We start from the raw sequence: 24,584 nt of genomic DNA, 5'->3' as shown, positions 1-24,584 counted from the left end.
TCTTACTGTCTTTCTGTAATTGTTTGATGCTGTGTTTGTGTGTACATGTCATAAGATATGACATAATCATTGGAAATGTACCCCCATTGCATCGACAGGGAAATAATTTTGTTAGTTTGATAACCTGTAGTAGACGTGCCGTACATTTCTGCAGTATTCAACTAAACAAAGTAGCTTGCACTTCACTCAGACTGGCTGTCAGTGCTGCAGAACTTTCTGCTGAGCTCAGTCCTGTCTGCGTGTTCAGACAGGTCGTCCTCCAGACTCTGCTCTTTACAACAGTGGTCCCTTTAAAACATGATATGGTAAATAACAGATAAAACCTGTAATATTTATAAAACATAACCTTTTCAACTCATCTTTGATGGATGTCAAACTGAGTGGCACAGATTTCCCACTAGCAACAAGACTAACTGATTTTGAGTTACGATTTGTTTAGGAAATGACGTCAGTGTGTCACTGAGTAGGCAAATCAGCAAATGAAGTCTAACTTAGTGAAAATAGTTCAGTTTTGCTAAAATAGTGATTGATTCTATAAATGTTTTTACGGCACTGCACTGGTTTCAGAGAATTCTTTTCTTTTTTTTAAAAAATTCACAAATTGTCACCAGTGTAACTCGTTGTCTTCTGTGTTCTGTTGGCTCTTTGACTCACATTCTGCAAACTGTATTTTAACTGTGCTGACCTTTATTCCATATTGCACCACAGGTAACAATGGAACTAGTTGGAACTAGATTAGTTTGAGGAGTGCGGCTGACATGAGCGCACTTGTACCAGAAACCTTCTTCTGTTCATTTGAAAGTATGCAGAATGCTGTGATTAACAGCATTCTGCATACTTTCCAGCTTGACTGCTCACAGTTTGAAGAATGTTGCTGTCTGCCCGGGTGCAGCTGTTAGCAGGTGGCTGTGTAAACCTTACAACGAAGAAGCAAAAACAGAGCACCCAAAAACACAGTAATAAAAAAAGTATGCAAACAAGCATGAGTAGCAATCAAAGGCATCCTGTTAAAACATCTTTAATTTGTTTCTAATATGGATGCTAACAAAATGTAAATTACCGCCTCCTGACTGAAGAGCTGCATCTCTAAAAGTAAGATGTCAGGGTCATGATGATCGTGCGATATTCTCACCACTTATTATTATCTTACAAGAATGCTGCAGCCATGCAGTTCAGGTCTGCCACTTAACCATGTTTATAGTGGATAAAATTAGTCCTGAGGATGCCAGGATCAGGCCAAATTGTCAGCCATCTGATCTGATCTGATCTAAGACATGAATCCATACATGAAGAAGCAGGCCCTGATGTCTGTTTCTGGGATTACAGGAACATGCAGAAAGCATGGAGGCAGCCTAAACCTGCAGAAGAGCCACAAGAAGCTCTGTGCACGTTCAAAAGACAACTTGTGGATTTTGAAGACTTTAAAGACTCGCTTCAATTATTGATCATATCGACAGATTTTTTTTAAAACTGCAATTTGTTGAAAGCAATTTGTTAAACATTATTCACTTCGTTATTTTTTAAAGTACTTTCCTCAAAGTGCCTAAAATGTGTTCATATTACTATATGAAATCATGCACCACGTAGCACATACCATTACAGTTGATTAATTAAATCTGTTTAAAAGTGTGATTAACACTAATCAGTGCAAGGAAGAGATGAAAGCAGTTTTATTCACACATTATAATAATAAATATGACACTTGTCTTAATGAGATCTTTATAAGATAAAGTGTTTTTACAAGACTTCTCTGTCTCTTCAGGTTTATGACTTCCCCCCATCAGTGAGTAAGGATGTCAGTGATGTTCAACCAATCAGAGAGGAGACGTATGATGTGCCACCTCACTTTGCCAAACTAAAGCCCCAAGTCCCCATCACTCCGGGCCCGTACTTACACAACAACCTCAGCAGCAATGATGACGAACCGCCAATTCCAGAGGATGTGTATGATGTCCCGCCCCCAATCTTGACTGATAAGCATTATCATAGGGACAGGAGTGGGGCCAGTCAGGCCCCTCAGCAGATCTATGACATCCCAGCTGTACTGCGTGTTGGCCAGGATGTCTATGACTTCCCCCGGGAACGAGAGGAGACGGGGGAGAGGGCTGAGCAGAATGTCTATGACGTGCCCCCACAGGTATGACAGCTACAGGGCCGGCTTGTTTAATCGCATGAAATCAAGTTTGTGTAAGATGTTCCATCATCATCATCATCATCATCGTCATCGCTATGCAGAGAGCACTGCTGGCTTTGTGACTCTGGCAGTGTGATGCTGTTGTGCTATTCAGACACACAGGAGCTCGCTCTTCAGTTAATGGTCTCGACAGCTTTATTCATGCAGACCCACAACAGTGACAGACAGAGCCGCGGTGCTTGTGTGATATTAATCACATGCTTCGTTGAACAGTATGTTAAGTGGTGTATAATATATGAGGTTGAACTTGTGGTTATTTTAATAACTACTTTAATAATTCAAAAGGCTGCATCCTATAAGTAGCTGTGTGAATGCAGCGATACACACACACACACACGCACACACACACACACGCACACAAACTGTCTTGCTTTTAAAATGAAAATGAACGGCTCCAGCTGCTGTATGATGCTGCAGTTATGATAAACTCAGGTTTATCTCACCAAGAAGCTCAACATTGTGTACAAACCCAGGAGTTTAAACATTAGTAGTGTGTTAACCTGACCTGAAAACATAGTCTTCATTGAAGGCTTAACACAAAATAGTGTTTCAGTTATCGTTTATTCATTTTAGGCTAGAATTAATGTGAAGTTGTAGAGCCAAGTTGATAACAATTTCAGCGAGCTAAGTAACCCAAAGATGTATAAAAGACATGTAGTCATATGTTGCATGCCTATAATGTGATGTGACTAGGTCGGACTTATTAAGGCTGCCATTATAAGTCGTGCCACGGCTGCACATTCATGCATGAAGCCTACACTTAAGATGCCATCAGATTAAATGAATAATACACCCCACTCTTGGCAGTAAATCCAGCCGTTATTAAAAGCTGCTGTTTAATCCAAGCTGTGACTGCTGTTCAGCTAGCGTCTCTGCTGTCTGGCATTGCTCGTGGTTTCTAATGAAGGGCTGCTTTGCAGGCCTGCTGGTTTTCACAATTTTGTAATTGTCAGTTTAACTGTGGATCGGTTGATTTTTTTTCTACTCCTCAGTCATTTGCAAATAATTTTCTGTTTATTATTCCTTTTATTCTCTCTGTAATAACGTGTATGTATTATTTTATTTCCTTGTAAAAAAATAATAAGACCATCAATGCATGATTGTTTTACTGATGAAACTAACGCAGTTAGCTTAGCACACAATCAGGAAATGGGTGACTTGATTCTAATGCTACGCTAATGTGTTTTGCAGGTTGTACGTGATGCCCAGTCAGCCAGTGAAGAGCTGTCCATGTCTTTCAAGCGGCTGTCTGCCTCAAGCACAGGAAGCACAAGGAGCAATCACTCTGCTTCTTCATTAGATATGGTTCCTGTCCGCGACACCACCTCGCTTCCTGCTCCTGGCTCCATTCCAGGGAAACCCCTGGTCTTGGAAATGGATCAGGCCATGGAACGTCTGTCTCGTCTTCAGCAAGCTGTTGAGTCCAGTGTTTCCTTCATGATGTCATTCATCACAGGCAACTGGAGAAGCCCGGCTCATCTTGAAGGAAACCTCCCAGCCATTCATCAGGCTGCCGACAGGGTGCGTACCACTGTCCGAGATTTCTTAGAATTTGCCCGAGGCGCCGTGGCGAATGCTGCCCAGGCCACAGACCGCTCACTGCAGGCCAAACTGGGCCGCCAGGTCGGGAAGATGGAGGAGATCTTCCAGAATTTGATTCGACATAGTCAGAGCTTAGACGCTATTTCTTGGTCACACGCAGCACTCACAGCACCACCGCCGGGAGGGGATGACTTAGATCGACTGATCATGACGGCGCGAGGTATCCCTGACGATGCCAAGCAGCTTGCTTCTTTTCTCCATGGCAACGCTTCACTGCTCTTTAAAAAGACCACTCGCCAGCAGCAAATGCCTCTTCCTCCTATCCCAGGGGAGCTTAGTGGTCACACAACAGGATCTGGAAGTGGAAGCTATCAAGGAGGGGAGAAAGTGAACATTCAGTCACGGCCCCTTCCCTCCCCACCAAAGTTTACTGCTGCAGAAGAAGAGGAAGGTGTTGAGAGACCATATGAGACCACAGAGGAAGGATGGATGGAGGACTATGACTACGTACATCTGCAGGTACACACAGACACAGATTTGAGCCCTTTACAATAACAGGAATCACATATTAGCTTGGCAGTGTGACTGTATGTTTACATTAGCACATTTAGAAAATCCGCTCAGATTTGGCACTGATTGTACCAGAGCTCCCAAAGCTCCACACATCTGAAGCATCTGCTAATGATTCAGTTATAGGAGGCTGGTGGTAGAGAGAGACAGCCTACGTATATAAATAACGTAAGCAGAATCATATCAGTTCACCATTTTTCCTGCTTCTACAGCAGCTACTCACTACTGCTGGCTTGAGTGTCCCAAGAGACTTACTGTTTCAGTAGTCGTCAGGTCCAGTCACTCGGCCATAATGGTTTCAATCATTGTTTGGTCTTTAAACTTGTCTGTTTGACTACAGGGACTTAATGTTTGCTGCACTTAATTCCTAAAACCCCCTGCATGTCCAAGACCATCACATGAAGCCTTGCTATGCGTCATGAGTGTTTCCCTGCAGAAACGAAGTGTCAAATCACGGCTCTGCGTAAAAAAAGTCTCCTCTGTAATTGCAGCTTTAACTGGTACAAGCGTGTGAATGAATCTGAGTTTTCTGTGAGCAGCTGCTCTCCATTTCCTAAAACGCTCTGTGGTTTATGGGTGTCACAGTGGTGCAGTCGTTAGCACTGTCTCTCCACCAGAGAGAGAACTGGGCTCATGGCAGATTCCTACCTCTCCCTGAGCCCAGTTCTGCTGGAGGTTTCTTCCTGTTAGTAGGGAGTTTTTCCTTCCCACTTTCACCAAGTGTTTGCTCACAGGGGGTTGACTGATTGTTGGGATTCTCTATGTATTACTGTACGGTCTTTACCTTACAATATAAAGTGGGTAGAGGCAACAGATGTGATTTGGTGCTGTATAAATAAAACTGAATTGAATTGATCACACTTTGGTTCTGACCACTTACACAGCCATGACTTAAGAATTATTCTTTACTGTGTTTACTATGTCACATTGTTTGACACAAACCTTCCGGAAAAAAACCCAAATGCTCATTAAACAGTGAAAACATTACAAGTGAGGCTGTAAGACTGTACTACACGTTTTCTAATCAAAGAAGTCTCTGACAAGTATTTTAGCAAGACTAAGAAAAATATAAGAGGGAAAATGGTGCTCCAGCACTGATCGATCACTTCCTGTTTGTCACCAACAAAGACGTGTTTTAGATTGAGTGGTGTGTGTGTCTCTATGGGTGGGTGTACATGTAGTGTACTAACTGTGTGTCTATATGCTGATCTGTCAGGGAAAGGAAGAGTTTGAGAAGAACCAACGACAGCTGCTGGAGAAAGGCAACATTATCCGAAACAATAAGACACAGCTGGAGCAGCAGCAGGTACGTGTCTGTAGGACACCTCAGTGTGAGGACACCGGAGGAGCTGAGGATCAAAACACCGAGCTTCGGTGGACCATCTGCTTCTCCTCGCGAGCTGCCTCCTGTCTCCTACGCTACACCTCTACCTTCACTGTGCCTTACTGGTTCTTACATTTCTTTGACAAAGTCAGACCAAATAACAGTAAACAAATAAACTGCTTCAGTGGTTCTTAATAACTGAGGGACAAATGACCTCCAACACCAGCTCTCACACACACACACACACACACACACACACACACACACACACACTGTACATTTGTTACAAAGCTTTGAACTGTGTATGAAATTCTTTTGATTTGGATTTGGATTCATCACTACAAGCGACCCACTGGAGGTGGGAGTGCGAACTTTCACATGGCAACAATGAACAAAGGAAACCGACAATTCAATTCAATTTTATTTATATAGCGCCAAATCACAACAAAAGTCGCCTCAAGGCGCTTCATACACAAGCTTCGAACACAACCCAGATTTCAGAGCAAACGCCATTGCTCCAAATTGTTTACACTACAGCCTGCATTCATTTAATTATTCATTATTTATTATACTCTGTGCACTCTCTGCCTGCAATTTAGACTCATCAGTTAATCTAACCTCCCTGATTTGTAAGCCAGAGTTATGGAGGGCCGTGAAAATGCAGAGCAAATGTCACACAGAAAGGCCCTAACTGAGCAGGACTGCTTGCTGCTCCAGCAGCCAGCAGCGTTGGCCAACATGTGATTTTTCACTTTTAGCTGTTGCTTGCTGAAATAGAAAACAGTACGAGTTTTTAGTGGCAGCTTTTCTAGAAAGTAAAATCTGTCAGAGTTTGGTGGCTTAGTGTTTTGTTCAACCCAGAGCTTTAGTATTTAGTAGGTCAGTATGAACAGAACAGGCACAAATCTCAGAGAGGACTTTTGTTGGACAATTTAAAACAACGGAAAGAAATTCTAACTTGTTGTCATTGCAGATTCTAGTTATTAACTGTGTCTTCATTCTTTATCATCTTCCAGATTAAACAGTTTGAGCGTTTGGAGCAGGAGGTCAGCCGGCCAATCAACAACGACATGACCGGTTGGGTTCCATCCGCACACAACTCTCTGGCAAACTACCTGGCCCAGAACGGCTCTGGAGGCCCCGCCTCCTCCAAGTTGTGCCACGGTGACCGTCAGCTTATTCTCTTCTATCAAGAGCAATGCGAGCAGAACGTCACCACGGTGACAAATGCCATCGATGCCTTTTTTACTGCTGTCAACTCCAACCAGCCACCAAAGATATTTGTGGCACACAGCAAGTTTGTCATTCTCAGCGCACACAAGCTGGTCTTCATTGGTGACACGCTGTCACGCCAGGCCAAATCTCCAGAAGTGAGGGCACGGGTAGCCCAAAGCAGCAACAGCCTCTGTGAAAAACTCAAAGACATTGTGATCAGTACGAAGACAGCAGCACTTCAGTATCCTTCCCCTGGAGCCTCCAGAGAGATGACAGAGAAGGTGAGGGAGCTTGCAGGGTGTACTCAGCATTTAAGGATGGTTCTGGGACAGCTCTTAGTGATGTAGAGGCAGAGGGGGAGGAGGAAAACAAACCAAACAGTGACTGAAATATTCCAGAACCTCGGAGCAGTGAATCTTCGCAGTAACACTGGGCAGACAACCCTCTGTACCCCATACAGCACTAACTAGGAGAACCTGGAGTTTGCTGGATCACAAAGTGCTGCACAAAACCCTGAACACCCTTCAGGTGTGTGAGGAGTCCCGTGTGCCTCTACAGGATGAGGCTTGCTATCTCTTACAGTCCTGGCATGCATGGAAATCCTGAGTGATCCTGTCCTTGGGGTCTGGGACCCTGTTTCGGACCGGGAGCACCAATTTTACTCCCATCCTTCGCTTCCTCCCTGTGCTGCCTTTCACTGGGACCATTTCATCCCATTTCCACTCTGCACTTTTTATTCTAGACAAAAAAAAAAAAAAACATTTTCTCGTCAGTGGGCTGGGCCATAGGCTGTAAAATAATCAGTGTAAATATTTAAGTTACCTATGTATTCAGAAAATCAGAAAAAAGAAGACTATAGCACTTGCAGTGCATACACGTAAGAAAAGATGGGAACATAACTGTAGTTTTTAGACAGAACATCAGTAACTGTCATATTGCTATACCGTATAATTAAAATGTAATATGGCTCTGATTCTCGATCCTAATATAATTATTGTTATGGATGTGTAAATTGCAGATGATATGTATGACTCTGTGTTGTCGAATGTCGGAATGCTTTTCCATCCCCAATACAGGCAAACTTTCCAAACCCCACACAGGAGCACGCCGTGTGTGTCTGAGCCGTCTGAGGCTTGCTGAGTTGTCCACTCTGCATCCGGTTCCCCCCGAGCACACAACGCTGCTGCCAAAACATGCCGACATAGCCGTGCAGGTGCGGGACTGCAGATGCGATTATTTCCACGCCATCTAAGATGTTTATTTTAATTTTATTTTATTTTTGAAAACTGTATGTATTTTTTAATAGGCATGTAAAAGTCAAAAGGAATGAGAGTTTAAAGACAGCAAATGCAATTAAACCTGCATTTCCTTTTCTCTGGTCTCGTCATATTGTGTATTTTTTATTATTAAATAGTTGAAAATGATACGTAGTGTCAGACTCACTACTGGAATTACCTGAGAAAATGCAGGCAGTTTGCACAGGTATCTGTTTTGCCATAATTTCCTAATAACCAAAGATGATCTCAGTTCTATGTATAAACGTCAAAGGTCTCAGTCTGCTACACGTGGTCAGCTATCAGATTTCTCTCTCGGCAAGAGAAAATTAGTAGATCTTCTTTTTTTTTTTTTTAAGGTTAAAGGAAAACTGTCTCGTTATATTTTTATGACATTGAAGAAAGACTAATGGGAATGTGACAGGTTGGGAACAAAACCGGTTTATCACTTTATTACAGAAGCAAACATGTAGAGTAAAATTATTTCCCCAGCTGTTAGCACTCATGTTTATAATAATATCTGTTACTACAGAGCATTTGGAAGCCACAGCCTTTGTGAAAGACAACACAGACGCCTTAACAACCATCTGAAGTTCAAATGTTGTTCATTCCAGTGCTAATTTTCTCTGTATACCATCATTTCTATGCCACCTCCAAACTATAAACTCTGCTTACTGGCTGAAATGCTTATAGAGATGTTAATATGATTAATGAATCTTTACATATAATACTGTCTGAAATTTCAGATTAAATTTTATTCCACTGTAGGAAATTATTGTCTCCCCGCAATGAAAACAGACAAATTTCTAAGCATGGCCAGATTATAGATCGTGAAGTCATTTCATTTCCTCTCTGGTGAACCGTGGCCAGCAGTTCAGTTTGCAGAAAGCTTCTAGTACATGTTAAAAAAAAGAAAAGAATAAAATTAATTAAAAAAATCTCCTCCTCAATGCTTTATTATGTTTATATTCGTGTATGTTTTTTCTCATTTGAATTTTAACCTGAAAACATTGTCTATTAGCCTGGTTTTGACATGACGGCTACCAGGGGATGGTGTTGCCCTGCCAGTCCAGAAGCATCCCGCTGTCTTTGTTGCTAAGTGACGATATCACACTAAGCATGCCAAGTACGCTGTCCACGGTGGTCAAAGGAGCCTGTGGGAGACAACAGACACACAAAAGAAGAAAGTCACTGGAAAGGAAGCGGCTGGATCAGAACAAGCTTTATGATTTCTAATATGGGGAAGGCTAACAAGCTAAACGCTAAAAATGAAGTTTATTTTTGTTTGCAGTTTCAAGATTAGAGATTTAAAATGATCATTATTGGAGAAAAGGATGGTCGTGGTGTGGTTGTTAGCACTTTCATCTCATATCAACATTGATATTATGTAAAATGTAATTGGATTATCAAAAATAAATCAGAAAACAGAATCAGTGAGTGTTTCATGCTGTGTTTGTCTTTTTATTACTAAGCTGCTCTTACTTACCCTGAACTTACAATAATGCATCCAAATGTATAAATCTCAGAGCTAGTACAAGCAGTGATGTAATGCTAGGACTTACATTACGCTTGTCTAGTGAAACGTACAACGATATAAGGTTTTACATAAGCACAGTACTTGTTTGACCTAAAAGAACTTTCTGGAATCTGTAACAGAGATTTGGTGGGTTTCAGCAAATGTGATTGTTTCATATGAAAGCTGTTTAAAGGAAAACCATAATGTTTAAATGTATTCACTGAATAAAGTATTTTAAAGTTTTCATCACGTCACCTTTTCTCCTCCCATCTCAGTTTGGACCCAGCCTGGGTGTATGGCTGTCACCACTATATTGTGAGTCTTGAAGTCTTCGGCTTGACAGCGAGTCAGCATGTTCAGTGCTGCCTGATGACAGGAGAAACAGCACATTTCTTTATTGTTAAGCGTAATACAAACATATAAGTATTACACTTATTGAAATTATTATTAATTATTAATCAATACAGGTGTCTAAAGCCAAACAACTGAACCACATGATGCTTTAATTACTGCGTGTCAAGCTCCTTTCACTGAATCTGGTCTATGTCATTGAATCACAGTTACTTATTAAAATGTTAGTAAAGAAAAACTCTAAAAGATAAGCACAGACAGAATAAACAAGTTTAGGAAGAAAGTCAGGATATTTGATTCTTTTTAACAGTACCTTGCTTATTCTATAAGGATACATCTGTGCTGCTGAGAAGGTCTCTGGACATTTCTCTATGGATGAAATAGCTGTGGAGATGTTGATGATGGCTGAGCTGCAGGCAGTTTTATTATCTAAGACAAAGTGGGACAAACAGATTAGCATCATGACTGGGAAACGAAAAGAACTGTGTGTGTGAGGATAGTTTGCATCTCTGAACCTGCACCAACCAACACGTTCTGTGATGCAATCCACCTGCGAAAGAATTCAAATCTATTTACTTTTGTAAATGTATTAATGCAGAGAAAACGCTCCACTCTTCTTTAAGTATAACTGTCTAGAATTCTGCATATTCTGTCGTATTTTCTAGTCCTATTCAGGAAAGGATCTGGCGAGATTACACCTCTCTGCTGACAAACTGTGTGTGCCCCCAGAAGATCCGGAGTGGCTTGATGGATGGATATAACGGTTGTATTAATGTCTTTCATTCATTGACAATTGAAGAATATTTAATTTCTTTGCTTTGAGCAAATCTTGGGTTTTTGGATCGCACTATGAAGCTCCGTCTGCTCATTGTTGCAGCATTAGTCTGAATGTGAGCAGAGTGCAGCCCTGTACTCTCAGTTCATCCTGCTGCTTCTATCAGCAGTCAGATAATTAATAAACACCAGTGACCCACTTCCATTGGCAGCCATACGTGCCCATGCCAATCATGAGCTGTTTCTCTCCTCCACACTTTACTTTTCCATTCCGGTACAAAATAATCGCCATTTAAACGTTACTCTGTCTCTCTTCTACAAGGTGTCTTTGTCGTGTCTTCCTTCACTCATCTCCAACCAGTTGCAGCAATTGGTTGGCCGCTGCTCCCTGACCCTGGCTCTGTTGGAGGTTTCTTCCTGTGAAAAGGGAGTTTTTCCTTCCCACTGTCGGCAAGCGCTTGCTCATAGAGGTTGTCTGATTGTTGGGATTCTCTATGTATTACTGTAGGGTCCTTACTTTACAATATAAAGTGTCTTGAGGCAACCATTGTTGTGATTTGGCAATTGAATTGAATTGAACTGGCTTTAGGAGGTGGATAACTTGCAGCTAGGCAAATCTTCAACTCAGCTTTTTGTAAATTGGATATAATCTCATATTAACTCTTATCAGGCAAGCTAATCCCATTACTTTAATATGAAAGCTCAAATGGACCCCTGTACTGCCAAGCCGGGGTACCACTCACACATTTACAACACATTATTTCGTGCCTTTGAATTTTGCTTGTCATGCACACAGGACATTTGGGCTTAATTATTTTGCCTGCTTATAATTCAAAGTTATGGGGATCAAATCACTGACCTTCTGACCAAATAACCTAGTCACAGTTGCAGTGAGATGGAGCATGAAACCATAAGTATGTACTCACTCCACTGAGTGTTTTCCCAATGATGGTATCCTACATTCAACATAACATGAAAGAACAGATACATACCATTGCCCTTTGCAGAAGAATCCCTCTGTGCTGCTTTTTTCAGGAGTGGAAGAAACATCTGAAAGTACAAAACTTACAGTTTACATGTGTGAAATTATAGCACATTTAAAAAATAAAATAAAATGAAAGATGTGAAATAAAAATGTGAAACTCCCATCAAATATGTTAAACCTAAGAAATGAGTCTGTTTCAAAAATGTAATGTAAGGAGTAAAAAGTAGAGGTGTTTGGGTAAAAATCTGGGAAGTGAAAGTACAATGTTCTCAGAACATGAAATACTCAAAGCACAAATACCTGAAAATTCTACTTGCGTAACAAAGTATTTGTACTTCCCACGTCTGCAGAGAACAAACCAACCTTTGCAATGGTAAATGGTCCAACCACATTGGTTTCATACACCTCCATCATGTCGTTTTTCTTGGTAGCAGATAATGCTCCTGACAAGGCCGGTTTCCTAATACCAGCATTGTTGATAAGGATATTCAACCCAGCATCCCCGATCTGATCTTGCACAGCCTGCACAGCAGCTGAGATACTTTCCTCATCTGCAACATCTACAGGTAGATGTATAGAAATACAAATCATAATGACCAAGGTCTTTTGAATGTCAAAAAAAAAACTGTGGAAGATTATGAGTTTAAAAAAAAGGTTTCATTTCTATGTATGTATTTGCCTTTGAATCTCAGATTCTCAAGTGAATATTTCAACACTTCCATTATTATGTGAGAGGCCTGATGAGATTAAAGTAAGGCACTATCAAAAACCTGAGTGCACCCGTAGTGGGAAGGTTCTCAGATTTTAATAACTAAGTTGTAAGTAAGAAATCAGTGCATAGACTCAGCAACACTTCCAGAATTCACTGTCTGTGAGCCTCCAGTGTTTTAGTGTCATAATTGGAAATGTTTCAGCACACATTTGGAAATGGTGTTGGAAGTGTATGCAGAGTTAAATGAAGGCGGATTGTTTTTACCTAGCTTGATTATAGTGATCTTTCCAGGATGTCGGGTGGTTAACTGTCTCAGTGCCTGAAGGGAACAGAAAGAATATATATAAATATTTATGTTGTTATTCCATGAAATCACGTCTATAGCCAGTGACTCACAACAGAAATGATTGATGTGCATACAAATCTAAGGCTTGTCCTCAGGAATTCCAGATTCCAAAGCAACAGTGTAAGGAGAACGTGTATGTACAGTTAAGATGTTAACTGTCAATAGCAAATGTATTGTCCAACAATCTGTGACTGAAGGGAAATAAATGAACAACCCGGAGAATGCAGCAACACTTAAATTGAGAACACAACTAATGCACACCGATTTGTTGCAGACCTTATATACACTTTTCACTGTTTCGTAGTGATCAAAACTGACATATCAAGTTGCCTTCAACAGCTTTGCTACATCTTTTGCTTCTGTGCTGAAAATGGAGCCTGCGAGAGAAGTTTTGCGGCCAGACCCCCGTAGAGTTAGCCGTGCTACACCGTCACACTTTGAAACCAAATGAAAGATGTTTATACCAAATTTGTTGACTAGTTTTAGACTATTAGGTTAGCTTAGGCCTTGTAAAATGAAAATGGACCCCTCTTCATACTTTCATGACTTTTTTTATGTTGTATTCTCATAATTACAAGATGATGTTATGATAAAGTTATCTGCAGATGCTGACAATAACAACATAACAATTTATTTACAATACAAAGTTGTGTTGTTGTGATTTGGCACTATATAAGTAAAATAAGTGAAATGAACAGATGATACACAGTCAACCTTCACATGTGTGCATGTGAGGGTTGCTCTAGCAGTTGATGTGAGAACCACAAGAAGCATTTATGTGTAACAGTCTCACCTCAGTTCTGCTTCCTTCAGGCTCTCTGGAGCAGGCATAGATGTGAGCCTCTTGTCCTGTCGTCTCTGCCAGCTGTTTCACCAGCTCCAAACCAAGGCCTCTGTTGGCCCCTGTCACTAAAATGTTCCCTTTCAGTTCCACTGGCATGTTGGCTGATCCGCTGGTCAAACAGTAGCTCCTGCCTGACTATTCTTTTGAGAGTAACTGAGCATGTGTTAGAGTGTGCTGCCGCTGTTGCACCATTTGAAAAAAAAAACACCTTGTGTGTGACAACATAAGGTGGCTTGCAAAAGTATTCGGCCCCCTTGAACTTTCCCACATTTTGTCACATTACAGCTACAAACATGAATCAATTTTATTGAAAGACCACGTGAAAGACCAACACAAAGTGGTGTACACGTGAGAAGTGGAACGAAAATCTTACATGATTCCAAACATTTTTTACAAATAAATAACTGAAAAGTGGGTGACTGGGTGTTTTGTCACCTATTCCATTACTACTGCCAGCCAACACCAGAAAACCTATAGATTTTTATAAGCCAGTTTACAGCTTTTTCTTTTCAGAGTGCATAGTTAGCGATAGGATTTAAAGTATCCAAATGATGTACATTAAAAATTATTAAAAAGACTGTAATAGTGTCATGAGTATAAATATGTGGAAAGTGTGAGGTTGACCACTGCTGGAGAAAGATGAAGTTACCCAATGGCCAAACACAAAAAAAGAAGAAATGGCCTCATCCAGTCTTAGAAAACACAGTTTTGACAGAATCTAAAGTGAAAGATGTACACTAATGAAAAAGGGATCATCTCAGTCCAAAGACTTAAGAAGACTAATGTTTAATTTGTAATATTTATTACAAGATTACAAGGTAACATTATTATTATGTTCTTGTCAGTGCATATGCCCAAAGGTTGGATGTCCGAAGAGAAAGAGGAATTCTGGAGTAAGCTGGGAGAAAAAAGTTGTGGCTTTCTTACCTAATGCTCTCTAGTGTTTCGCCAGCAGAGCCAGATATTTTCTTCAGACTGTTCAAAAATAGCATTTATGATGAAATTGCTGAAGGCACAAGCTTTAAAGACAGGACAAGCAGTTTTGAAGTCAAATCTGAATCTGTCGTCAGAAGTTTATTAATAAATTTCAAAGTGTTTTCAGCAAGGGCACACAGTACACCCGGCCTGGCGAGGCAAAGCTGGAGTGTCGGACTGCAGCTTGTCGGTCTGGTGACTCAAACGGGCTCTCCTCCACACTGTCCTCATTTATAAAGTGCTTTACAAAGCTGGACATTACAGCTAACAACTGGAGTTTCAGTGCTGCTAGCCAAATAGGACGAGTCAATTACTGCCAAAGAGACAGACAGTGAAGGTGGAAGTATATCCTCAGTGTCTTAACATAAAACTCATTGTTGCAGCAAGTGGGGCAGCACAAATGTAATCCCCTTAAAGTGATGTTAACTAATGTAAGTGAAGGAAACGGCTTCCAGGGCCTAATCCGTGGATCGGCTTCCTCCGAGGCGTGGGCGTCTATCAGCAGAGATTGTCCCTTAATCTGTAACACAGTCAAATATATTCTCAAGTAACATTCAAGCATGCCATTCAGCGTGTTAGTACGAGCTCGGGAGCATAATGTCCTGAAACGACTCCCATCAGTTCATCTGCACGTAGCTGGATTTGAGCAGACAGTATGTCTGAACACCTCAGACTTCATTCGGCTGCTTCTGTCCTGTGTCACATCATCAATAAACACTAGTGTCCCAGTGCCACTGGCAGCCATACACCCCAAACCATCACACTGTTTTACAGATGATGTGATTTGGATCGTGAGCTGTTCCACACCTTCTCCATACTTTTTTCTTGCCATCATTCTGGTCGAGGTTGATCTTGGTTTCATCTGTACAAAGAATATTTTTCCAGTACTGTGCTGGCTTTATTAGATGTTTCTAGCAAAGTCCAATCTAGCCTTTCTATTCTTGAGGCATATGAGTGGCTTCCCCTTTGCAGTGAATCCTCTGTATTTACTTTAATGCAATCTTCTCTTTATGGTAGATATGGATGTTGATATGCTTACCTCCCAGAAAGTGTTGTTCATTTTTATGGCTTTTAGGGTTTAGGGATTTTATGGCTTGATCCACCACAACTGTGTTCTGTGGACGTCCAAGTCTTTTTGCATTACTGAATTCACCAGTGCTTTCTTTCTTTCTCAGCATGTACCAAAATTCAGATTTTCCCACTCCTACTGTTGTAACAATTTCTTTAATTGTATAAACAATGCATTTTACTATTGCAATGTAATGTTTATAAGGTTGGGGGAACCTGCAGTCAGTTGAGACTGAGGAAGTCACTTGGGTGAGTAATGAAACATTTCATCCACTGAAAATGTTACATCCAGATTAACAGAATCAACCTTTTGGGATTTGGATGAAAAAACTGTTTTTAAATGCTCCCAACTGTGGGTCACCACATGTACATGCCCAAGTTGTGACTGGGTTGCCCCGAGCAAATAACGTATTGCCAGACCCCGTAAATTTTACCTTGGTAGTCATCAGCGACAGCTTGGAGACTGGGGCCTCAGGACTCCAACAACTGGAACAACTGGACTCCAGCCAGACTCATCAGTGAGCATCAGTAATCTTTTATGGTGTTCTCTGCTGGGGCAGCAGTATCTCCACTGGGTAAGGGAGAAACTGAACAGGCTGATCAAGAAGGCCAGCTCTGTTCTGGCATGTCCTCTTGACCCAGTGGAAGGATTCAGTGACAAGACGATGCCACTGAGCTGTCATCCCCATCACTCCCAACCCTGACAGCACGGGGTGGGAGTGACGGTGCACCCACAGTGTGCAAATTGTACCAAACTGCAAAATACTTAGCTATGCCTCTAATGAAACCTCTGCTTGCTCTGTTTCACTTCTGCAACATCAGTCTTTCCACAGGTAATACCCATATGTTGATTCATGGTTTTCATCAGTTTTCAGACTACTGCAGCATATTTTAAAAGGGGTTATGTGCTGTAAAAGACAAAAAAAAAAAAGTTATTCTTCTCCGTATTCAATCCTCAGGTACTGCTGTGATGCTTACACCTATGACTAAGTCCCACTTTGCTAGGTGCACTTGTTCAACTTTTCATTAAATCAAATATCTGATCAGTCAATCACATGGTAGCAACTTAGTGGATTTAGACATGTAGACATGGTCAAGACGATCTGCTGAAGTTCAAACCAAGCATCAGAATGTAGAAGAAAGGGGATTTAAGTGACTTTGGCCAAGACATGGATGGTTCTGCCAGACAGGGTAGTCTGAGTATTTCAGAAACTATTAGTCTGCTGGGATTTTCCCAAACAAATTTATAGTACAAAAAAGTACCATAAAATATTCAGTGAGCAGCAGTTCTTTGGTTAAAGAAGAGGTCAGAGGAGAAGAGCCAAACTGCTTTGAGCTGATAGAAAAGCAACAGTTATTCAAATAACTACTCAACCAAATTGCAACCAAGGTATGCAGAAGAGCATGTCAAACCTTGATGTTGATGAGCTACAGCAGCAAAACAACTGCTGCTTCTATCAGCAAAAGACAGAAAAAAAAAATCAGGCTTTTAGTTGCAAGCTGAACAACAGAAAAACAGAAAAACGTTGCCTGGGTTGAGTCTGAATTTCTGCTGCAACATTCAGATGGTAGTGTCAGAATTTAATGTAAACAGCACGACAAACTGATCTCACCTGATATCTCAAATCAACAGTTCAGGCTGCTGCTGGTGTAATGATGTGGGGGTATTTCTGTGCTACACTTTGAGCGCCTTAAATGATCTTTAACACCACAGCCCACTTGAGTATTATGGCGGACCATGTCCATCCCTTCATGACCCCAGTGTACCTATCTTCTGATGGCTCCTTCTAGATTAATAATGCAAAGAAACTGAATGTTTTCAAAATACACTTCTCAACCCATCTGCCTTCTCTCTAGGTCCTGAGCACTAAAGACACAAGTATTGCTAGAGACTTTGGTAGAAATGTGGATTCTGGGAAAGTTCCCAACACCTGTTGACTGTAGAAAGTGATTGCCTCAGGTGGCAGAGTAGGTTGCCCACTAATTGGAACTTCAATGGCTCATTTCCAAATCCTCCTGTGCTTATAGATGAATGAGACGTACAAAGTGCTAAAACTGAGTACAAAGGTGTTATGTAAGTACCAGTTCATTTTACCAAAGACTTGATTTTAAAAGGAAGAAAAAAAATCAGGTTAATAGTTTTACTTAAGTAAAAGTTTCTATATAGAGGAGTTGTCCATTAAAATGCAACAAAGACCAGTGTAGGTGAAGGGAATGTATAGCGTTACCTCTTTTAAACAGTTTTGAAGCAACCTGTTTGCTCTGAGTTTCAAATATCACAGAGTAGGTTTACTGAGCCATAATCAGCTGTTAGCTGAAATAGAATTTCAGATATTGCATGCTGATTAAATGCAGAGTGGTGTATACATTCAACTTTCAACCCTTTAAAGGCAAATTTATCATATATGATGCATACGATTTGAGACTTCTACATAATCAGTGTAGGACCTCCAAAACTGGAGGTAACAAAGAAGTTAAAAATGAAAACGAATATATGCAAATTCAAATTTCATTTCTTAAGAAATTGTCACAAGGATCCTCAAAAACTCAATTTTCCAAAAAATAAAAATAAAAAATCATGATTTGGGCTTTAAAGGTTTACATATCCTAAACAAGGCAGTCTGAGAGTGAACTGCATTGGAGTGAGGTCTTCTTTAAGATGAGGCCTGATTACACAGGTCTGCAAAAGAAAATAAAAATGATATTTTAGGGTGCTGAATCTAAAAATGATCTCAATTTCCCTCCATCACATACAGTGTTTTTGCAAATCATGAGGAGTTTACATTAAAAAGAAATCACAACAGCAATGAAAAAAAAATCAATATTTTATTACAATTAACTAATTTTGCATAATTTTTCTGAGATTCCTTACCACTGAACAAAATAGATCTGTTGGGATGTCTTGAAGAATGGGACATGGACCATCTGAGCTCCTCACAGCGCAAACTCCCAGTATCCGCCCCCTTCTTAATTCCTCGCATTTTCTATTCTCTTGCTTTTAGAAAACGTTACTGGATATGGTTTTTTGACTCAAGTATAGGATACCAGGTTTTTGGAATTTTAAAAATATTTTTCCCAGTTTCAGTCAAACAAATCCTATTCAGTTTTTTGGTTGCAGACCTGTGTTATTCAAGGAGAATTTAATAAAAACAAATTCTGATTTAAATTTTGTTCCATACAGCGAATTAAAAATGTTTATTTTCTAACAGCAGGTTGTAAATTTTGATTAGTCACAGTTTAATGAAGTTTCTATATTGATTTCTTTGAATTCACATTTTCTGATTCTAATGTGTATGCTGGTAAAAAAAAAATTATGCACACAATTTGTCATCATTTGTGCGTATTCTAACATTTGTGAGTATTTAAAGGATTATATAAAAAATTTCAGCTGTAATGCATGTAAGAATGAATACACTTTTACATTTTGATTTACAAAGTCATTAATTTGAGTACACAATCAGACATTCTTAAGCACATAAATACATTTGAGGGTGCACACATGGAGTGACAGAGTTTCACAGCTCAACAAAAACATGCAACATATTTGGCCACAGATTTAATTTTCTCACATCTCTTTGGCCAACTGCTGTCCCAGTCATTGGAATGTTAAGAATATTAAGAAAACATACAATTTACATACAATTTAGTCTGTCCTGAGAGAGAACTAATAGCAAGCTTCGACATGCTAACAACAATTAAACTAATAGCTACTAGCCATAGCTGCTAGCATGGCTGTTAGAAGCTTTTGGTGCTGTTGGTATGCCGTCGGGAGCGTGGGGGCGCCACTTTGCTGTTGTTGTTGTGTTTGCTGCAGTTTTCCTTTCCATCTGTTGAAGTGCTGCTGTCAATGATATAGCTCTTGCCCTGCTCTTCTTTCATGAACAGCTCTACCAATAAAATCTTCTCCTTGTGGATCTGCAGGCTGATATCTTTTGGGATGTCTGGGATTAGCCAGTCAACAATGTCATTCATGAGCATCACAACGTTCTGTCAGAAATAAATGAAAGAAATGGGACAACTCAGCAATTTTTCTTCTGGTAAAAACAAAAAAATAATCTCAGAACTTCCACAGTCTGAATCCCCAACATCCCGTAGGTCACATGCTTTTATGTTTTTCTAAAAATTTCAACCGTTTGGCATATATAGTTCATTTTAAATCAATTCAGTTCAATTTTATTTATATTGTGCCAAATTACAACAGCACCAAGGCACTTTATAGTGTAAGATAAGAATCCTACTATAATAAAGAGAAAACCCCAGCAATCAGACAACTCCCAGGAAGGAAAAACTATCTTTTAACAGGAAGAAACCTCTGGCAGAACCAGGCTCAGGGAGCAGCAGCCATCTTTCAAAACCCGTGAGGGTGAGGGAAAGAAAAGAGAGCAGAGTGAGATAGGACAAAAGGTTTATATGGTTTTGGCCTTGACTAACCATACTAAAATTCCTTATACACTATATGGACAAACATATTAACTGGAGCGTTCCAAAGCTCCTCTGGCACTAACACAAAGACAAAACTGTGCACCAGGAGATTCAGTAAGTTTCCATGGCTGAGCAACTCCTGTGGGTGTAATGTGTTGGTGTCTTAGTACTTTTGTCTATCTAGTGTTTGATATTCAACTGTGCAACAAGTAGAGAGCGGCTGCAGACCTCCACTGTTGTAACATGTCCATGTATCTGCATACCAAGTGATTAAATAAGAACATTTGTGCCAGACGCTGCAGGAGAGCAGTTACAGACTCCACCAGAAAGTGGGCTTTTATTTCAACTCAAGGACAAAAAAAAGTATCAATTTTTGGAAAATGGAAAACTGCAGAAGACCTTCAGTAGAGGTTTATCATTAGGGATTTATAGGAGGGCAGCACAGTGGTACAGGAGGTATCAGTCACCTCACAACAATCAGGTTCCTGTATGTTCTCCCTGTCTCCTTGAACTGCCAGTTTGAGTAGACATGACCTTACTTTTCAGCTACAAGTAAGTTCCTGTCCATGGACTATGTGATCAGTTTCTGAATTTCTGGTTGTTCTACTCAACTGTGGTGATTTATGTTGGCTGCTATAATGAAATGTAGGTTGTTCTGACCAGACCCCACGTCAGAATCATAGTTCAGCACCTCTCTTTAAAAGGTATGTGATAATTCAATAAAATAAATTCATAAGAACATTACTAGTAATTGCTTTATGTATTACCTACCTGGAAAACAATAACAAAAGCCAGACGGACAGCCAGCACTGCCCAGAATTCCTTGGATAGCTCATATGGTGTGTTTGACCAAGGTGGTTCTCTGTAGTCTTTATACCTTAGTGACAAAAAACAGGTATCACATTTGGTCACAATTTAACACTCAATTTTGAGAAGAAATTTCTGGCAAAACCAGGCCAGTACATATAATCTAAATGATTAGATAGGGATAATTTAGAAGTAGTGCAATCTCCCAGATGTTCCCCTCAACATGTGTTTAACAAACCAGAAACTCCCTGACAGTGTTACGTTCCAGCAAGGCCTGCTGTGATTTTGACCCTCTATCGGTGTGTCTCCTGCCATAGGTGCCACCCTTTTTGTATGGCTGTCTGTACACAGCAATTAAGCTAGCCAGAGAAAGAAAGAATAATCCAACATTTTTTTTCCAAGTCCATTAGCGTTAGCATTGTCAGCACAGTTCCATACCACCTATATTATTTCTTATATACTTATTGCTTTTCTGTGTCATGAAAGTGTCTTTTTTAACTTGCTAAATCACCATGGTAACTTCTGCTGGACACACAAACTTATCTCAAACTTAACATTTTGGTATTTGAATTCCGCTTGCTGTCTTTGTATATAGTTTTGGTTGCATGTTTCTATGGTTTACACTTCCAGTGCCAGCTTTGTATCCTTGGTCTCTGTTAAGCGTCAGTCCTTAGTGTTTCCTTGCTTTTCTTTCCTCTTTCTGTGCCGACAGCTTTGTCACCAGATTCTTTTTCGTTTTAGTAATATGGTAAATGGACTTGTTATATAGCACTTTTCCAGTCTAGTTTAGCAATTAAAGTGCATTTTACTAAAAGCCTCATACACACACATTTATTTGATGATGATTTTCTCTAAGGCTAAGTGCCTTATCTAACATTCACATACACTCACATTGGATGCATTGAGGCTCAGTACCTTGTCTGGGGATGCTTCAGCATGCAGACAAGAGGAGTAATTGCAATGGATTGAAAAGCTTGTGCAAGGATTACAGAATGGCACATCTCTGGGCTTAAGAGTTTATTTATTGAAATAAATAAAGACTAAAATAGCTTCCTTCATTGTAAAGCACTGTACTCATTTGCATTTAATTTAGAAGTCATTGCCAACAATGACTCGATTAATAACCTGACTGCTGGAGGCACTGATTCACAAATGATTTAAAAATCATCTAAAATCACTGATTTGCTTTTTACTCACAAATAGGTTTTTAAAGAAGCATAACAATAACTAAACTTTTTGAAATACCTATTTCAAAAAGTTTTTACATTTATTGAAATGTTATGACAGTTGTAACCTGAGAATAATTTCCTACCTGCATATTACAACAGGGTAGCCAAAGTGTGATGGATCCATGGGTTCTTTGCCATCCTGGAAGTGGCTGACATTAAAAGAAGACAGTGTATGGTTGACAAATCCATGCATGGAGCCATCAGGACTGTACATGTACTGGTAAACCATCCGAGGGATGAAGTCTGACGTGAAGGAGATAACGAATGCCTGGAGCAGGGACAGAGGTTCGGACATTAGAGAGAGAGAAAAGAAGTGTGGCAAATGGAAACAAATATGAACTATGTGAACTGTAACTACACACAGGTTTAAGTATACAACCAACTGGAATGTTGTAGCTGAAATACCAGCCATACTGCTTTATTTCTTTATTTAAAGAGATAAAAGTAATGTTTCCTTTTGAGTATGCACTTGGCATCGAGCAAAACATAGCTTTATCTTTTGATAGGGCGAAAACTCCATTAAGCTGGAAATGCAGAAAGACGGGCCAAAAAGAATAAAAAACACAATCTACAAAAGAGATAAGATGATATAAGCACCATATATCCAGCACGTGAGTGAATATTAGTTTGATTTTATGAACTATACACATTAATCAAATCTGAGAACATTTCTTATCTGATCCTCCCAGAACTAAGTGATTGTTTTAAAATAATACCTAACACTTATCTATTGAAACCAAATTTTTACATTCATACGATGAAAACTGAGTTACAAGCCCTCATACGGTAAAATGGTTGACTTTTAAGTCAATTTTTTAAAATAGTTTTTAAGCCCTCATACTGTAACTTCATAACTAGGCAGATAAAATCATTTTTCATGAATGAAAAACACATGCAAAATTCCAGGTGTCACAATTTCTAAAACTCTAAAGCAAAAATTTTCATTTAATTTTTCATTTCTTTTCTAAACAATTTTTTACTATGACCAAATTTGAGCATCAATATCAACATCTCTATATCCCATCATCATATTTCTTTGTTCTGTTGGAGCTGAGTGCTGCAGAGTGTGAGGAACCTGACATCCCTATGCCTTATGAAAAGGCAAAATATTTTGAAAAAAATGGGCATAGAGGTAAAATATGGGATCTTGGTGCCAAAGATGAGCACAGAAACATTTTGAATCTGCAACTATTAACTCATTAAAACATAAGGAGCTCGTGGTCCACCTACATATTACACCTACAGGAGATGACCACTGAAACCAATGCCATTAAGGTCCCAGCACATAGTTTGTGTGCAGATGTTAATGTCAGAGGAGGTTTGGATCTCTGCAGCTACTAAATCAGATGAGTGTTTGCAACTGTTATTCACTGTGCACCTCAGCAATCAGCAAACAACTCTGCAGCACTGGTACTTAGATATCACTTTTCTACTCACCTGAGCACTAAAAGTAGTCAATCAATCAATCCCACATTCACCAGCTCTCTCTCTCTCTCTCTCTCTCACACTCACACACACGCGCACGCTGAAGTAGGCAACCAGGGGTTCAACACCCCTGGTTGCAAGACAGCTGAAGGCAAAAGAGAGTCTAACCCAGGGGTGGGCAACTCCAGGTCTCAAGGGCTGGTGTCTTGCAGGTTTTAGATGTCCTTGATCCAACACAGCTGATTCAAATGGCTAAATTAGCTCCTCAACATGTCCTGAAGTTCTCCAGAGGCCTGGTAACAAACTAATCATGTGATTCAGGTGTGTTGACCCAGGGTGTTATTTAAAACCTGCAGGACACCGGCCCTCGAGGCCTGGAGTTGCCCACCCCTGGTCCAACCTCTTACTAGTAAACTAATCAAGTGTCCTATGTGTGAATGTTTGCATAATCCGTCCATGGAAGGAAACGTGTTTCATGGTGCGTTTGCTGGCAGCATAGTAAGAGTTGTGGTTCTAATAATAAATACGTTCTTTGTTGTGCAGTTTGTTTTTTGCAGGCTGGAGGATAATGGTCACTTTTGTTATCTTTGCAGAGTTAGCATCTGGGCTACCTTGCTTTGCAGCTCCTTGTTACTTTTTATTTGAATTGCTTATGTGGTATTATGTGATATTTAGCTAATGTAAAGTTGAGTTCTTTTTGCATGTAGTATTATTATTATTATTATTATTGTTATTAAAGGAAGTATGTTCAGGCCCTGGGTAAACTACATAAGTATGGGTACAGTTAAGGTGATGTCAGGTTACAGGAAGTGACTGAAGGAGCTTTTTTATGTAATTGTTTCACAATATATATCAAGTTTCTTACTCACCATATTTGAGGAATATGTGTGGGCCCTTTTTCCTCTTTCTAAATTTTTGTTATGTATACAATTTGTTTATGGACATGAACTTAGACAAAGTTTTTTACATTAGTTTTAACACCAACACGATCGTGCATGTAGCATGTCAAAA

General features: G+C 40.0%; 3 protein-coding genes across 5 annotated transcripts in view; 1 reads left to right on the top strand and 2 right to left on the bottom strand.

Moving 5' to 3' along the window:
* The window catches only part of bcar1 (BCAR1 scaffold protein, Cas family member), a 44,953-nt gene extending 36,734 nt beyond the window's left edge, over nt 1-8,219 (top strand). For all 3 annotated transcript variants that reach the window (XM_086299677.1, XM_086299679.1, XM_086299676.1), the window contains exons 5-8: nt 1,763-2,137; nt 3,386-4,255; nt 5,523-5,612; nt 6,647-8,219. In XM_086299677.1, coding sequence (XP_086155803.1) covers nt 1,763-2,137; nt 3,386-4,255; nt 5,523-5,612; nt 6,647-7,192 — 1,881 coding nt within the window. In that variant the 3' untranslated portion in view covers nt 7,193-8,219. The remainder of the gene's footprint in view (nt 1-1,762; nt 2,138-3,385; nt 4,256-5,522; nt 5,613-6,646) is intronic.
* A 317-nt stretch (nt 8,220-8,536) lies between these two features.
* LOC147325247 (uncharacterized) lies at nt 8,537-13,789 on the bottom strand. The gene is made up of 7 exons (XM_086299683.1): nt 13,597-13,789; nt 12,722-12,776; nt 12,109-12,305; nt 11,753-11,810; nt 10,300-10,415; nt 9,891-10,001; nt 8,537-9,273 (listed from the first exon to the last, which is right to left on the bottom strand). Exons 1-7 carry the CDS (start codon nt 13,741-13,743, stop codon nt 9,160-9,162), a joined length of 798 nt encoding a protein of 265 aa, XP_086155809.1. The 5' UTR covers nt 13,744-13,789; the 3' UTR covers nt 8,537-9,159.
* Nucleotides 13,790-17,902: 4,113 nt separating this feature from the next.
* The window catches only part of ano1b (anoctamin 1, calcium activated chloride channel b), a 40,218-nt gene continuing 33,536 nt past the window's right edge, over nt 17,903-24,584 (bottom strand). Inside the window, exons 22-24 of the mRNA XM_086299675.1 lie at nt 22,232-22,416; nt 20,884-20,989; nt 17,903-19,677 (exon numbers count right to left, since the gene is read on the bottom strand). Coding sequence (XP_086155801.1) covers nt 19,426-19,677; nt 20,884-20,989; nt 22,232-22,416 — 543 coding nt within the window. The 3' untranslated portion in view covers nt 17,903-19,425. The remainder of the gene's footprint in view (nt 19,678-20,883; nt 20,990-22,231; nt 22,417-24,584) is intronic.

This window comes from Aulonocara sp. 'chitande type north' Nkhata Bay, linkage group LG7 (genome assembly GCF_057382095.1).
Source record: "Aulonocara sp. 'chitande type north' Nkhata Bay isolate Kocher_YH1m ecotype deep benthic linkage group LG7, A_spYH_male_GT1.1, whole genome shotgun sequence".
In the NCBI taxonomy this organism is placed as follows: domain Eukaryota; kingdom Metazoa; phylum Chordata; class Actinopteri; order Cichliformes; family Cichlidae; genus Aulonocara; species Aulonocara sp. 'chitande type north' Nkhata Bay.
The sequence above is the reverse complement of the archived record's forward strand: the minus strand, read 5'-3'. Positions and strand labels throughout refer to the sequence as shown.